The following is a 17,832-nucleotide window of genomic DNA, read 5'->3' on the forward strand; positions in this document are numbered from 1 at the left end:
ATAGCTATGTGAAAATAAGTGTATAATTGGAATTGGAACAGTTCATTGTGGAGCTGAATGAGAGCGAGAGAGAGAGCGAGAGAGAGAGAGAGAGAGAGAGAGATGCAGAGCTTGTGCAGAGCAGAGGGAAGTGAGGAACAGTATTGAGAACCGCTGCTTTTGAACATTGATTTTGAAGCTTGTGAATCCATTAGAATCGTTAGAAGACAGCATCGCGATTCATATATGAATAGATTTTTACGCGCACCTCGTTTTCTCTTCCTCTTCTCTAAAGCAGCGCAGCATGGCCTCGCTCCCTTTGCTGCCTTTTCCCGAGGGCGGGGTTTATCTGGGTTTGTGATGTCATGAACCCGGGAAGTAACTTGTTGTAGTCCCTACCAGCCGTTTTTGTAGGCATTAAACTGCCAGAATTTTAAAAGACGATATCTCCGTTTGCATTGAACTTTCAGCTTCATAACTGTGCAGATATTGTTTATGCTCAAACAGCAACATTACACACTAACTAACATTAAAAAAGTGAAATCGCAATGAACCACCCCTTTAAAGATAAAGCACCACCCTGTGGTTGGAGATGTTTTTGCAGGCTCTTGAGGACTCTGTTACATAGGGATTCTGATAGCACAGTACCACGCACACATTTTACAGTCAGAGGGTTGCTCGGAAACATGATGAAATGTTTCCCCATCTTAAAATACCCAATTTACCACGTCTTTGAGTGAGACATAAAATATTATGGCCCAGGTGCACCCAAGAGCCCTAGTACTGGCATTAGTGTTTCACACCAAACCTCCCCCTTATAGCGGGGTGCAGCAAATGGATATGCAGCTATGCCACTGTGCGGAAAGTATAATATTTCTATTTAATGATTCTAAAACTACACTTTGTATAGTTGCATATACACTACAGCGCTGTTATAGGCCTGATGTTAAAGGGATAGTTCACCCAAAAATGAAAATTCTGTCATCATTTACTCACCCTCGTGTCATGTCATGTCCAAACCTGTATGAGTTTCTTCTGTTGAAAAAAAAAAAAAGATAATTTGAAGAATGTTGGTAACTAAACAGTTGACAGTAGCCATTGAGATATTTTCATACTATGGAAGTCAATGGCTACCGTCAACTTTTTGGTTACCAACATTCTTAAAATTATCTTTGCTTGTTTTCAACAGAAGTAAGAAACTCATTCAGATTTGGAACAAGTGGAGGGTGCTTAAATTATGACAGAATTTTCATTTTTGGGTGAACTATCCTTTTAATGTTGTGGTCCCTCTCAGTATTGAAGCCATTTGAGTTTTGAGGGTTAAGTTAGGAAGAGTCCTGTGCATCTCTCCAAGCAGGCTTCATTTGAGTTTTGTTACCTAATATTTGATTGCACTGTCTTGATGTAACTGCTCACATTTTCTTTGTTTTGCAGGCATTCACTTTGCATTACTTCTCAAACAGACATGGTACCGCTTCCCTGCATTCATGCATGACTCTATACCCAGCACCACAGTAGATAGTATTAAGCTGAAATTCAAACCCCTCAGGGAAAACAGAGAGCTGCAGTTTGAGCGTGAACAATTACTTTTTTTTTTGACTAAACATGAGTTAGGGTGGAGGCAGTGTCCAGAAAACAAGGGCCTGTATGATGGTTGAATGGATAGACCAAAATAGAAGGAGCAGCGCTTGCTCACATTTTGGGATGTTTTTTTTTTCTTTCTTTTTTTTCCCAGTGTGACATGCAGAGCTAAAATAGAAACATTTGCAGATGTGTCAAAAAGCAACGTCAGCCAAGAACTTCACAGGCAGGAGAAGAGTCTTTTCCTTCGAGAAGTAGAGCATCAGCCTCGTTCTGCACCTGCTGGAGTACTCTGCTAATGAGTAAATCACGTTCACTGCAACTGCAGAAAATGAGAAAATGACCATTTCCTTCTGTCTGATAAAATAATGGGAGCTGGGGGCTGGAAGTGTAGCAAGTACTCTGACTATGAGAATCTTCCATAAGCTTGAGTCCTTCCCACAGAACCTGGTGAAATCACACAAAGAGCTTTCCTATGACTCATGCCTGTGTTTTGAATGTGTGGTTTGAATCAAATATACCATAGTGCAAGTCACATTTACTGAAATTATTCAGAAGGGATTATGATGCTAAAATAGAGAGGTAGCATATCCTCATATGGTGCTGCTTGAGTGCATTTCTTGAAGGGAGCATCTGCTGTTGGGAAAAAGCAATCAAGAAATATAGTCAAGAATCATTTCTTTCTTCCATCCTCATAATCTTATTTAGAAGTTTTGCCACATCTACAGACTTTTGGGTTTTGCTTGCCTTCACTGTACAACATTTGTATGTGGTAATTTTATGGAAAATTAATGTAATGTTGCTACAGTAGTAGGCTACAGTAGTCTATCTATCTATCTGTCTGTCTGTCTGTCTATTTATCTATCTAGCTGTCTGTCTGTCAAGGTTATGACCAAAATGCCACCACTGAATTGTCACTTCATTTTTTAGGTCTTTCTTTCTACCTTACATTGAACATGATTTGTTTGATTTATGCAACTAGACGCGCAAACACGTGAGGATAAACGCGTAAGTGCGTATTGAGTCACTCTGAACGCTTATTTACAGTATGAACGAGCTGAGATGAAACGTTCGAGGTGTCCTCGTCTCATCTAAGAAAGTGGTGAACGAATGCAGTAGAAACGCGTCGAATCGAGCACGTAATGCGCGGTCAGACGAGCATAAGGTGTGCGAGAGCAGCATCTGGTGTCCGAGCAGCGCTCACTGTACATGGGAATGATGAGCTCAGTGGTTTCCGCAGTGAAGTTCGGCTCTGGAATTGTCATACGTCACAGAGAGGCAATTCCTCACCGAAATGATTCAGATCACTGAAAAAGCTGAAGAACCAGGTCCAAGCTCCACACAGCCGAACCGAGGTAATACATTAATCCACATCCAGCGAGTTTATGAATGTGTTGTCTAGTATAACTTTTAGGATTATGTGTAGGCTAAGTTACGTCAAGTGAGGGTTGGCATGACATTTAAAGACTCGGACTCACAAGATTTGAAGACAGGTGCACTGAAAACGGGGTTCTTCTTAGAAACAGGGTGTAATTCTCATTTTCACCTTAAGGATGTGTAACTGACGGCATCCAGAGAGGCTGTGGGGAAAGAGGGACTGCGAGTGTCCTGTGGTCCTGCTCGCAGATTCAGTCCTAATTTCTTGCGGATTCAGTTCCCAAGCGTGCGAGTCTCGCGCTTCTGTTGATCGAGGAAGAGTCATGGATAATTCATAAACATGCAAGCCACTGGATTAATTTGATTCATATGGTTCTGTGGTTGAACTTAAAGGATTCGTCGGTGGGAATAATTATCCATATTTCCAACCTGGCTGGTGAGAGGAGGACTGTTGCAATGTCATCCCATTCAACATCTTTGGAGCTTTGTGGAAGAGGGATGCTGTGAGTATTTTTGTATTTATTTATTTATTCTGTCTCTCTGTTAAAATCCGCTTTGTCCGTTACGATTTGGTCTCTTAAAGGACATTGTAGAATGAACATAAACGTTTTCCGTTAAGTGAATTTGATGCAGGAAAACGCGGCTTTTCTTGCATCATTAGGGATGCGCGGTTTTAAAACAGAGGCATTAAAGGAAGAAAACGGGATTTGATACTTTATAATGTTAGGATATAGGGGTTTTAAACAGTAAGTTGTGTTTTATAGAGTTGTGTTCAAAAACACGCTCTTGTTTTACCTGTAAGAAAACTCGTGTCGTGATCATGTGAGCATCAAATCTGAAGATTTTCCCTCAGGAGTGCGCTTCGCTTTTGCTGGATAAAACGAGGAGATTTACTAATGAACGAGACAAAAAGAGCAGAAGGAAGATAAACGTGTCATTTGAAAAGGTTTTACATGATAGAGGACTTGTCTGTGCTTGCTATGATATGTAACAGATGAATGCGGATTTTGGTCGAGTTGTTGATCCAACTTCAAATAGCAGGCTAGCCTACTTTTCTTGTTAAAACATAACGCTGGTTTTATTTTTCATTAAACCGCGGGATTGTAGGCCTAAGTGTTGCTTCTTTTCTGTGAAAATGGATATGATTGACCTTCCTAGTTGCTTCGGTTGTAAAGTTCTGATGCGTATATTTTTTCTTTGAATATTATAGTGTCGTACAGCGTACTGAGGTTCCAGCTGAGAACGCAAAAGCAGACGCGTCAATAGGGGGCGCACTTGCATAATGGTCGTTTTGAGGAAATTAATGCGGTATCAGAAGCAATATTCATCTAGATATATTTCCCATGTTAAGATCTCTGTCACGTTGTAAGAACACTGATATCGCATTTGCCTAAAATAACAAATGAGGCCAGTTTTATTCATGCAAAATCTTCATAAAATATACTCCCCCCCTCAATCTCTAATTAATTACATTAAAATAAAAGATCATATAAATGTAAATAAAATGTACTTGTCAGAAGATGGCCTCCAGACAAAGTCCGTACAATCTCAGCTCCACATTCATTAATGTTTGTCACATGGTTCATAATTTATTTACTCATTTATCAGTACTTTCAGAGCGTGAACATTGCAGATTTTTGCATCCACTCAAAAACATGATGACACAGTGTTTGTGTTGGACAAAATGTCATGTAGTGTCTTAAAACATTGATTTAAAGACAAAAAACCCAGCATGCTCTGCTATATTTAAACATCTGTATAGGCTATATGAAACATTTATTAAATCACTGTAAAGATAAGTATCTAATCTAAATGCATATCTGCAAAAATGCATCAAACTTCGAGTCTTACTCTAGAGACAAGCCTCGATCCAATCACACAAAGCGTGATATTTTCACCAATGTCTGCTCAACTGCATTGAAACAAATCAACCATTCAAGTTCGCTTGCTCTACTGAATTCTTATCAGCCGAAACTGTGCTAAATCTAGCTTACTCATTCATTTGTCTTTAGTAATGGTGATATGATGTATTGTTCTTCATGAGAATCGCAAGCTCCAACAGCCCCTGCACCATATGTTGTTTCTCTGCAGTTTTATCCCTTGCTTTACAATGCATCTGCTTGCGTATACATGCTGGCCACAGTAACGAAGGGCCTGTGAGCTTCCTCCGCTCAGTCATTCCAAGACTCTTCATGTGACGATGTCAGCTCCACTCTCTTCTGCCCTGCTCGCTGCTCAGATCTAGTGTCACATGTAATATTCATCATTTGCTCATTGCTAGCTATTCATTGCCTAAATTCCAAAATGAGATTATAAAATCCTGCGCTTCTCGCAGTTGTTGTGTAACTCCACTGGATTGGATGTAAAATGTATATGTTACTGAATAGGTATTTCAGGTAATGTAATTCTGAACTAAAATAATTATTAAGCAATGTTGCATAAGATTTGCCTGTCTGGAGTCATTATGTGTTTCCTCTTTAAGAAGAAACTCCTTGAAGTATATTACATGGTATATTTTGTAAACCTCTAAATGCATAATATCACAAACAGCCTCTATATTATCTTTGTGTTTTTGCTCTGCAGGGAATGAAGTCAAGCACTATGGGGTTTTCCAGGTTGGTTCTTCTGACTCTTCCAGCTCTCCTTACCCTCATCAACGTCTCGCATGCGGCAGAGAAAGTGCCCATACTAAACATTGCCGTGATCCTGGGTCAAACACGCTACATCTCCGATAGAGATATACGGGCTCTGTGGAGCAAAGATGATCCCATTGACGTCAACGTGGTGACCCTGCTGGTGAATGAAACGGACCCCAAAAGCATCATTACCCATGTGTGCGATCTCATGTCTGGGACTAAAATCCATGGGGTGGTGTTTGGGGACGGCACGGACCAGGAAGCCATTGCCCAGATTTTGGATTTTATTTCCTCTCAGACTTTGATACCCATTCTGGGGATCCATGGCGGCTCGTCCATGATCATGGCAGATAAGGTCAGTCATCAGCTCACCTGGAGCCGGGTACATTGAATACTATAGTGCTTTACAAATTTGTTTACTCCAGATCTGGAGCAGAAAATGAGATCGAAATATTATTGAGATCACAAAATGAGTTCAGTGGGTAAAAATGTGCACCTTAATGTGGTTTGGTAATGACAGTGATGTAAAATAATGTCATTAGTGCAACATGCAATCGTGCCTTAACTGTTCCCCTAATAAATTACCATATGGAGTTATTTCACAACATATGCTTCATCAAAAAAGCTGGAGTAATCACTTTACTGAACCCGATAACAAATATCTCTTTATATTGAATCATCATAATTTCAATCACATCTGTCATTATGCAACACTTACTTCATTTGAACAGAAAAAAGGATGGGAAAAAACCCCCCAAAATCAGATATGAGATCAGTTTTTGGTACAGTTTAAGAAGGTAAACTTAGAGAGGTGATAATTTGCCACTCTGCTGACTTTGTTCCATTTTCATTACCGACCACTAACTGCGCATCTGAATCCCCACTCGCTATAAAATCTTGTTGCAGACTTGCAATGAGTTTGTATAATAATCCTGTTTCTCATGAGCACTCGCTGCTGCATTTAAATATGTTTACTTGCTTTTCATCTCGGGATGTCGCTGTATCAAATGAAGCAACGTTTTGAAAACTTATTCTCGGGAGATTTTCTTCAGCGGTACATTAAGTCATTCTAAAGCACTCTGTGTTGATCCTTAAGGAGATAAATGTCTGCACTGTTTTAACTCACAGTGACCTTTGCATCTTCTTTTGTTGAATAATACATCATGTGCATATATTTTAAACTGTGTATTGCTAGGATGAGAGTATACTACCAGTGACATGTTGGTGTGAACTTTGCATGGTCCCTATATGCTACAGCTCCCTATATGCTACAGCTCTTCAAATATGCCTTATTTATAATTTTGTGTGCATTTTTAATGGCCCAAATGTTGCAATGTCATGTCATGTGATTTGATTCTTGCCTTTATTGGTTAGAAGAGACAAGGCAAAATTAATGGCAGCTCATGGCTTTTTAATTCTTCAGGAGACAAGAAAGCATACATGTGGTAATTAATGTTGGGCCGCTGGGCAGGTCTTACTTCATTTAGTGCCCATGCAACAGGATTTGAGTCCAATAAACACAGGGATCATTGGCAGGTGTCGGGATCTTTTGTTTTATATCTAAAGAGTTGCCTCCCACTGAATGCGGCCAATGCGCAGGCACGCTCTTGGCTAGTTATGGTCAAAGATCAACTTACTGTCTTATTGATGTTTTTAGGCTGCTTTCCCATACATCTTCAGCCTAAAGCAATTTATTTAAGACACACGATTGTCATTTAATATACGCAGGTGCCAAGAGAGGCAACATACAATGGAGATGGCCATTTAGGCAATTTAGTTCTTTCTCTCCTCCATCACTGACAGGGAAATGCAGTGATCTGTCTTTCCAGTGTGGATATATAAATTCTGAAGTGCTTATCCATTTACAGGTGCATCTCAATAAATTAGAATGTCGTGGAAAAGTTCATTTATTTCAGTAATTCAACTCAAATTGTGAAACTCGTGTATTAAATAAATTCAATGCACACAGACTGAAGTAGTTTAAGTCTTTGGTTCTTTTAATTGTGATGATTTTGGCTCACATTTAACAAAAACCCACCAATTCACTCTCAACAAATTAGAATATGGTGACATGCCAATCAGCTAATCAACTCAAACTGATCACCTCCATGCCGCGCCGAATTGAGGCAGTAATTAAAGCAAAAGGAGCCCCTACCAAGTATTGAGTACATGTACAGTAAATGAACATACTTTCCAGAAGGCCAACAATTCACTAAAAATGTATTTTTTATTGGTCTTATGAAGTATTCTAATTTGTTGAGATAGTGAATTGGTGGGTTTTTGTTAAATGTGAGCCAAAATCATCACAATTAAAAGAACCAAAGACTTAAACTACTTCAGTCTGTGTGCATTGAATTTATTTAATACACAAGTTTCACAATTTGAGTTGAATTACTGAAAAAAATGATCTTTTCCACGACGTTCTAATTTATTGAGATGCACCTGTATATACTCATAATAGATTCCCACTAGATTCAATATATGCACACTGTGGTTCAGACTGAGGTCTTTGCTATCTTGACACTGGTATAAAGATCTTTTCAGATGATTCAACATATTTTTAGAGGTAGTCTAAAATGAATGTGACCACATTGCATTTGTAAACACTAATCTGACCTGATGGGTCCTCATCTGTCAGTCAATCACTGTACTAAAACAAGGGTTTTAAACTTTGCCAGTTACATGTGGCTTTTAAAGAGCTCCTTTAATACGTCTGATATCAACAGTGCAGATATTTGTGCTTTGAGCATGGTTAGCTGGGACCCAAATAACAATCCTACAGTCATAAAAGTAAAGGCTCTTCATTGGCATCTATAGTTCCATGAAGAGCCTTTGACATCCATGGAACCTTTCCATTCCACAAAAGGTTTTTAAAGTGGAAAAAGGTTTTTTAGATTTTTTAAATGTTCTTCACACTAAGAAAAAAAGGGGCACTGAAAGGTCCTTTGGAGACCCAGAATGGTTTAAGAGTGTAGAATGTTTTGCCATGATTACATTTGACGTATTTGACAATGTATCTCCTCCTAGACTTTTAAAGCTACAACCACCAAACTCGGGTCAGACCTTCAGACTTGGTCTGACTCGGGTTGCTATATCTTTTCTAACTGATCCGGCTTACGGTTTTCGTAAACCAGACTATCAAAACCACCTAAAAGCCCATAGACTTTCATTCATGGGGTGAAAACTTTTATACAATAAGACGTATGGTGTATTTAAGCTGTCTGTTGCTATAGCAAAGCTTAACAACTCCCTACTGAAAAAACAGCTAAAACCAGCCTAAGCTGATTGACTGCTTTGACTGGTCTCCCAAGCGAGTTTTAGCTGGATTAGCATAGAAACATGTTAACAACATGCTAGTAACTTGCTAATCATGCTAGAAAAATGCTAACAAAATGCTAGTAACTTGCTAATCATGCTAGAAACATGCTAGCAACTTGTTAAACATGCTAGAAACATGCTAATCATGCAAGAATCATGCTAGCAACACACTAATCATGCTAGCAACATGCTAGTACCTTGCTAATCATGCTAACAACATGCTAGTAACTTGCTAATCATGCTAGAAACATGCTAGCAACTTTTGCTAAAAATGCTAGAAACATGCTAGCATAATGCTGGTAACATGTTAATCATGCTAGAATCAGGCTAGCAACATGCAAGTAACTTGCTAATCATGTTAACAACATGCTATTAACTTGCTAATCATGCTAACAACATGCTAGTAACATGCTAATCATGTTAGAAAAAAATGCTAGTAACTTGCTAATCATGTTAACAACATGCTATTAACTTGCTAATCATGCTAACAACATGCTAGTAACATGCTAATCATGTTAGAAAAAAATGCTAGTAACTTGCTAATCATGTTAAAAAAATGATAACACCATGCTAGTAACATGCTAATAATGCTAGAAACAGGCTACTAACTGATAAATCATGCTAACACCATGCTAGTAACATGCTAATTATGCTAACAACATGCTAGTTATATGCTAATCGTGTTAGAAACATGCTAGTAATTTGCTAATCATGCTAACAAAATGATAACACCATGCTAGTAACATGCTAATCATGTTAGCAACATGTTAGTAAAATGCTAATCATGCTAAAACATGCTAGCAGCATGCTAGTCATGCTAGAAACAATTGTGCTAACAACGTGCTAATCATGCTAGAAACATGCTAATCATGCTAGCAAAATGCTAGTAACATGCTAATCATGCTAAAACATGTTATCAACATGCTAGAAACAGCCTAGCAACCACCCCAGGTACCATAGCAATATGTTTTATACCTATCTGTTTTTCCGATTGACTATTGCCTTGAAAACATTCAAACTTTAATCTTTAAAACTATTTTAACTTTTAAACTACTCCAAACTGAAAACTTTCAGACTGCAAGCTTTTAAATCTTTTTCAAACTTTCTTGCTAGGATTTTTCAAGCCAACTTAAAGTTTGTCTACAAACTTTTCAATCTAGTTCTTATTGTGACCTCATTTAAGGCATGTAGAGCACTTACGATGTTCATGGACTTGGTGTTTAGGCAGTCTGCTGATCATTATGTTCTCTTTTGGATGAGATACAACCCTCAATAGCCTTCAAGTTCTGTCAGTGTGGAGGAGGAACTCGTCAACCCGGAGAAGCGTGTAATGCATGCAAGAGCACACCATGGTGCAGGGATGGACTGAAAAATCAGCCCGGGACCTATCTTATAATTTCAGATGATAAGAGTCATTCTGAAATATTATTAGGTATGTTAGTTTTACTTCTGTCACTCTCTCACTGCCTGGCTTATCTTACCTGATTCTTTGGTGTAATTCTCTAGACAACCGAACCTACTATTTGCAAGTTGACACAAAGTTCAGAGTTGGTAAACTTTTTAACATCAGTGGCCTCTGGTTTTGTAGTAAATGTCTGCATAGGCTTAGTAACATTGCCCTGTATTTTATATACACTACCATTCAAAAGTTTGGGATTGGTATGATTTTTAATGTATAAAAATGTCTAATGTTCACCAAGGCTGTATTTTTTGGTCTCCATTTCTCCAGTCTTCAGTGTCAGATCCTTCAGAAATCATTCTAATATTCTGATTTGGTGTTCAAGAAACATTTATTATTATTATTGTGCAGATTGTGACGCAATCTACACAATAATAAGAATTTTCTCTTGAACATTTATTGTGTAGCTATGGTATCTACCAGCAGGGGCCAACTGGGCCGTACTAACCAGTCTTTTGATGTTAACCAAGAAATGTTTAAACTTTAACACGTTAAATGTTATAACTGTAACATTTTGCTACATTTTGATTCTACTGTTGAGTTCTAAATTGGGTCCTGTGAATCATATCCATTGAGCGCTTTATGTTGTTTATATGAAAATTCATTAACAAAGACCTGCTGTGAACAAGCGCAGCACTAATGTTTACTGTTCACTAATAAGAGAGCATTAATCAACATACAAATTATGAAATGTAATTAACTTGCTGCCATCTTACAACTAATAACCTGCTGTTGCTGTAGATGAGGGAACCACCACAGGGTGGAGATTTTCAATTAAATTATTAATTAAGAACAATGAGGTCATTGTGATGTCACAGCTTTTTTCAAGACCACCATATTGCTTTTCCACTTCTACTAGTGGGAACAAAGTGATATCAGTCCCCTTAAATAGAGGCTTTTGTGTATCTTCATTGTGTTCATTGCTGTTCTCTCTATTTGTGATTTCAGTGAGTGCTAATCTAGCCTCATGCGCACAATTTGCAGGTGTGTCCAACGAAACACCCCAGTTGTATTCATCTGAAACGATTCTGAGCCACCCTCCTCAACAAAATAATTGCTTTGTAAAGCAACACAGCAGAGATTTCAAATATCTCCTCAAATGCTAATGTCCGGATCCCCTGAGCCTCTTCTGAGCTGTATAATGATGTAACTAGTGTTGAGGGACATGCATATCTGTTCCCTTCTGAAATGGCACAGTTGTAGGTAGGATACCTCTTATGTGCCTTAAACTTCACACAGATGTTCAGTGTCCAGCACACTGTATCTAGCTGTTACCTTTGAGGAGTTAAACATGGCTGCCTATTATCATTCTTTACCAGCATTACAGAGATGGTGGCTTGAACAAGGGGTGTGGAACTCATCAGATCACAGCAAATGTCCGTGGGACAAGCGTTACGACACTCTCTTGATTATAGTTGTGCTTTTTTGTGTGCCTGGCTCCCATGGACAGGAGAGCAAGAAAAATTATTTAATTAGCTAACCGCTATTTCCAAGGCAATAAGGCTTTGCACAGTGGTGCTGGAAAGTAATGATGAAAGGGAGCACTTTCCCACAGGAAAATCTCTTTAAAATCTCAGTTGTTTCTCCTATACTGCAGTGAGATTATATGAAGAACAAATTGAGAATTTAGCTATTGAAGTATATTCGGTTTATTTAAAATTGAATAAAAGAGTCATTTAAATATGAGCATATTTCTCTGTAACAAATGTTCAAAAAGTAGTTTTACGCACAAATATGTGCCTACACATGGTTAGGGAATGAGACCCATTTTGCTCATATTTTCCAAGATATCAAAGTCTTTAATCAAAATAAAAGATTTCAATATGAACTCAAACATTTATGATCAAATTCTTGCTAAACCAAATGATCTGAGATACTGAATGCACATCAACACTACAGTTCTTCATTCTTAAAGTATCTCAACAATGGTCTCATTTGCTTTTGCTTTTACATGAGATTTTAACAACTTAATTGAGAACTCAACTCCATTATGTCACTTAAGCTATGAATGACCAACCTTTGAGCAAAAACATTTTGCTGAGAGTTAGTATCTGCCAAGTAGTGTTCACTGTTAAGATGGCTGATAACATGTTTACTAAGAAAAGCTTTAGACAGTGCAGTTTTTCTCAAAAGCACATTTTCCATTTCTGCTCCACATGCTCATTTCTAGATCTAAGAACAGACCTCTTTATTGGGTTAAATTCTACAGAGCTTGTGATGCTAGTCAGTTTATGGTCTATTTATATTGCACGTAAGGTCAGTGTTCAGAAAATACAAGGAATAGTGGATTAACAGCACATAAAAAATTCAGCATTTAATCCTTCTTTTGCCATTAAAAGTAATTGTAGAGCTAATTTTGATGCTCACAGGCCTCAGCTTGGCAATAATATGACTCCTAGCGGTGTTTTGTTGCAAATTAAACCATATAAAATCAGCCAGGAAGCACTTGGCTGAATTGAATTGAATGGAAAAACAATCAGCTACAGTTTCATAGATTAATGCCATGTTTTCATTTATTCCCTCCTAGAGGCATAAACAGTTGTTATTTGGAACAATTCTGAAAACAGCCTTCATTAATTCAACTAATATAATATTTGAGAAATAGAGATGTATTCACTGGGATATGGCATACTGCAAGTGTTACTTAAAGGTTCGCATTTTTTCAGTATTAAAATACTCCCTCCTTTCTCGGCAAGATGCAGAGACAGCTGTTAGTAAGTGATTTGTGGGTTGATACAGCAACATTGTTTCAACGAATGGCATGAAATTCGGGGCGGAACTGTCTGTCCAACCAGTTGCAGCCTGTTTATTAAAAATGATAATCATTATTTTTGCAGACACATTTGGTTTTGCTAGAGCTCTCATTGTGATATCTGATTCAAGAATGATCTATTTATTTGATATGGTAAATAGGAGCGAACAAGTTTGCTGCAGTCCTGCAGCTGAAGGATTCCCAAGCAGCTGTATGCTGCACTCTATGCTGGAAATGTGCCATTGACCCCTGGAAACGCTGCGGTTCAGACTTTGCTGATGTCACCTAACTGCGGTTACTGAAACCACGCCTTCTTTCTTTGCGTGAACATTTGGGCGCATTATGCAAATATTTCCACATAGTGAGGTAGATATGTGGGGGCATGTGTGAGACCGAGCTATTTTAGGGGGGCGTGGCAGAGTCTTAACTTTGATAAAGAATATCTCTTTGGTTTTGAGACTTTAGTCTTTGCAACTTCAGGGATCTTATCTATGCACAATCAGCTTGTAACACTCCAAAGAGAAAGGAAAACTTGAAATCGCATCATATGACCCCTTTAATGAAGGATGTTATGAAAACAAGGTAGTTTGAACAAAAGCAATCTAGGGTCACAGGCTAGTCGTCTGTTGTTTCATTCGTTAAATGCTGCAAATTATTTACCATCAATTATGAGGTAAATGAAGCCTCTGACATTTATTAGACAACAAAGGTCTAGCTGAGAGATTGACCCCACAGCTATATGCTCTCTTATGTAAGGACAAATCCATTGGAGGGTGTAATCACACATTGGGCCACTTGCTAACAGCGGACCTTATCAGCCAAACTGTAATCTTACGTAAGGCAGGCTGGAAGTACAGGGCGGGCTTGAAAATGACAATGAATTCACTGTGTTATGAAGCTTTAGTCATTAATTAAAGACAGGTCAGTGCAGCTGTGCAGGGTGAGGCATGAGGCAGATGTTTTTCTGGGTGCTGCAGAGTTCTTGTTTGGCCTGGTTAAGGGCGCACAATGTTAATTTGATTGCTTTACTCTCTCACTGTAAAAGTGTTACAGTGCTTTACACAGTGTATGAACACTATATGGTTACACTGTACTGTAGATGCATTTCATGGTATGAGTTCTGATTTGAATCACTTCATTCAAAAATAACATTTACTCACCCTTTTGACATTCCAAATCCTTATACATCCTTATATATATTTTTTCTTCTGTGGAACACAAAATGGACACTTTCAGTAATTGTATTCTTGCTCTTTTCCGTGTAGTTACAATAAATGGAAACCAGAGCTTTTAAGCTTGAAAAAATACAAAAGTTCCATAAAAAGTGGTTCATATTATTAATAGTGCATTATATTTATATTTCTATAATTAATTTAAATAGAAAAATCTATTTATTTATTTTTTATATATATAAGTCTTCTGAAGCCTTACTATATTCGAATCGTTTCATTCTCTGATTCACTGGCAATCTTCTAAAGTTGTGTATCACTGTGACCAGATCAGTCAAAATTGTGAACAAATCATTTAGATCAGTTTTGTGAACTAAATCAACGATTCATCGAAAAGTTCAGACACAAAATAACTATTCATTCACAAATCAGACATGGAATACAACAAGGAGAGCTAGGGCAGACACCAATATTTTTTTGTCTGTTTCTCACACAAAGCTGTTGTATGACTTCAGAAGACTTGGAAAATAGTGCATGAGTTGTTTGAACTACTGTTATGCTGTCTTTTGTTTTTGTAATTTTGGTGCTTGGCATCCCCATTCTCATTCACTGTTTGTCAAGTAACATTTTGTGTTCACCGAGAAAATAAAGTCAGGTTTTGAATGACATGAGGGTAAGCAAATGATTTTCAGTTTTGAGTGAACTATCCCTTTAATGAATATGATAGTATTGCCACTCTTGGAATTCAAAAGTACTGTAGAATAACAATCATCCAAGTCCTGAAGCAGAGACTGAAATGCTTCCAAACAGAGTGCGACAAGCATTCAGACTTCCCATTACTAAGTGCCAAAGAATTACGAACTTTTTAGTGCCTGATACTGTATTTTTAGCAGGGGAGGACTGCATCCACACAGCACACTGTTTGGCATTCATGCGACTGCAAAATGAATAAAGCATTCTTCTGGACTTGCTTGTCCTCAGCCGACGCGAGATGAGCGATTCACTGCAGTGCTCATGCAGCGAACACAATTACATCAGAATACACTCCTCCGTATTGGTACAATTCCTTGTCAGATGCAGTGAAGTGTGTTCAAATACAGAAAATGGAAGTGGATGGCATGAATAAAATATATTTTTCTTAGTGCTCCATGCATTCATTAGAAACACTTTTGATGTACGATGGCCCAGCGGAAGTTACAAGATTGTTTATTGTTAAGTGCTCACAAAAGCAAGGCATAGTCTTGAGGAAGATTGAAGGCATATCCCTGGGTAGATGAAGGAATGGCATTGAGTGGCATTTTTCTCTCTCTTTTAATGAGGCTTTTAATGTTAAGGATGTTGAACCTGCTCTGGAGTCTGGAATAGGTCCACGTATTCATAAGAACACTCACATGTACACTGAACCAAATCTATGGAGGCTTCGCTAAATCATTAGTAGAGAACCATTCAAGATGACTTTTCAAGCTAAATAAGATGACAAAGATTAACTGTGGAAAGAAAGCATTTCAGTCCTGAAGGTGTTAAGCACCATGAGCAAACCTTTTTCACATTGAGCTGCAGTTGCTCCAGGCACTAGAGGCTGAATTTAATTAGTTTAATTAATTAGGTTATCCAAACAGAATTATTATGCAAATGTATTACAAAAGCGTGTACTTGAGGGTTTTGATTGGATAATTGATTAACAGAAACTTAACATCTTAATCGATAGCAAGATATTGACCTGTTTTGTGCTCAACAGGAGGTTCGCTGTGCTTAATTATGAATGGCCTGGAGCAATGTAAGTTAATTTTTTCGCTGCTTTTTTTTCAGAGTGTCATCATGTAATATATACATTATATATATACAGGGGTTAAATTGGGATTTGATATGTGGGGGGGCTCTATGGTTTGGGGCTTATATATATATATATATATATATATATATATATATATATATATATATATATATATATATATATATATATATATATATATATATATATATATATATATATATATATATATATATATATATATATATATATATATATATATATATATATATATATATATATTAGTGCTGTCAAACGATTAATTGTGATTAATCACATCCAAAATAAAGGTTTTTGCTTACGTAATATATGTGTGTGTACTGTGTATATATATATTATGTATATATAAATACACACACACATATGTATATATATAAAAAAAATATGTTATATTTTATATATAAAATATAACATATTTTTCTTAAATATATACATGCATTTGTGTGTATTTATATACACATAATAAATATACACAGTACACACACATATATTACATATACAACAACTTTTATTTTGGATGTGATTAATCGTTTGACGCCACTATTATATATATATAATAATAAAACAAATCATAAAATATGATTTATTCTGAAGCAATATTCTTATCAGTTTTCTATCAGCTGTGACATATAAATCTGCATGTTTTTTATATTTAATCCAAGGGCATTTTTTACCTTTATAGAGGGCATTTCCCCCCTAACCTCATTAATACTTTCATTTCAAGTTCTTACATTTAATCTATAAATTCAATGATAATAATGTGATTATTGTTATCTCTACGTTATCAAATTAAATCATTTACACTGAAAAAATACAATTGCATTGAATAATGTTATGAGATTGTTTTAAATATTTTTTTTAAATATACAAACAAGAAAGTATGGTGGAAATTATACTTTTAAACTAAATTTAAATGCCAGTAGGTGTCAGTAATGAGTGTTTCAGGTTGTTCATTCAAGCGATTTGTTGAAACGGCTGATTCATCAGACGTTTATGCATGGGTTAATGAAACTTTGACTCAACCGATTCATTCAGAACACGGAATCATTCAGCAATGAATCGCCTGGTTTCTGTGAGATGCCCTGTGGTTCCGCCTAAAATGTAAGTGACCTAATATTATTGTACTTGCTTATTGAACTGTTTATTGAACTATTAAACAGTCGTAATGGTGAAAACGTTGTGTGATGTTGCCTAACTAACTGTATTTTAAATATAAAAACTTTTCATTTTGATTTTTTACCTCAGCATGCTTACTTGTCTGGCGTTAATGAAGCGTTAAGGCTGATTTAAACTTCTGCGTCGGACCTACACCGTAGGCTATGCGTCAGTTTTCATTTATACTTCTGCGTCGTTGTCCGCATCAACGTGCAGTACACATGCAAACCGCTAGTCAGCAGTGTCCACGAGCATGTTGCTGGTGTAACCCGCAGTACCACGGCAAAAGCAGAAGAAGAAGCGGCTCGTCGGAGAAGCATTATAGCTGTGACGGCGGCAAATAAATATTAAATCATTAAATCATTATTTAAAACTACAAAAAGGAGACAACAACGGAACAGGAGATGATGGCATTCTTTCAATCTGCACAAGGACTTGTACCACGGCAGATCAACATTGTTCGTTGCGGACAACTACTGATGTATAATGCTATGTAGTATAATAAATGATAAGACACTTGTTCTTTGCTTTGTTTTATTTTATTTTATATAAGAAGGTGTAACATTAAAATATATTAAAGTGCACATAAACACACA

The 17,832-nt window shown here is 37.2% G+C and overlaps 1 protein-coding gene across 1 annotated transcript in view; it reads left to right on the top strand.

Annotated features, from left to right (window-relative positions):
* Positions 1-3,012: 3,012 nt before the first annotated feature.
* grin2aa (glutamate receptor, ionotropic, N-methyl D-aspartate 2A, a) overlaps positions 3,013-17,832 on the top strand; it is a 153,099-nt gene continuing 138,279 nt past the window's right edge. Inside the window, exons 1-2 of the mRNA XM_016279424.1 lie at positions 3,013-3,440; positions 5,521-5,928. Of these exons, the coding sequence (XP_016134910.1) occupies positions 5,524-5,928 (405 nt within the window). The 5' untranslated portion in view covers positions 3,013-3,440; positions 5,521-5,523. The remainder of the gene's footprint in view (positions 3,441-5,520; positions 5,929-17,832) is intronic.

Source organism: Sinocyclocheilus grahami, unplaced genomic scaffold (assembly GCF_001515645.1).
Source record: "Sinocyclocheilus grahami isolate Dianchi unplaced genomic scaffold, SAMN03320097.WGS_v1.1 scaffold130.1, whole genome shotgun sequence".
NCBI classification, from domain to species: domain Eukaryota; kingdom Metazoa; phylum Chordata; class Actinopteri; order Cypriniformes; family Cyprinidae; genus Sinocyclocheilus; species Sinocyclocheilus grahami.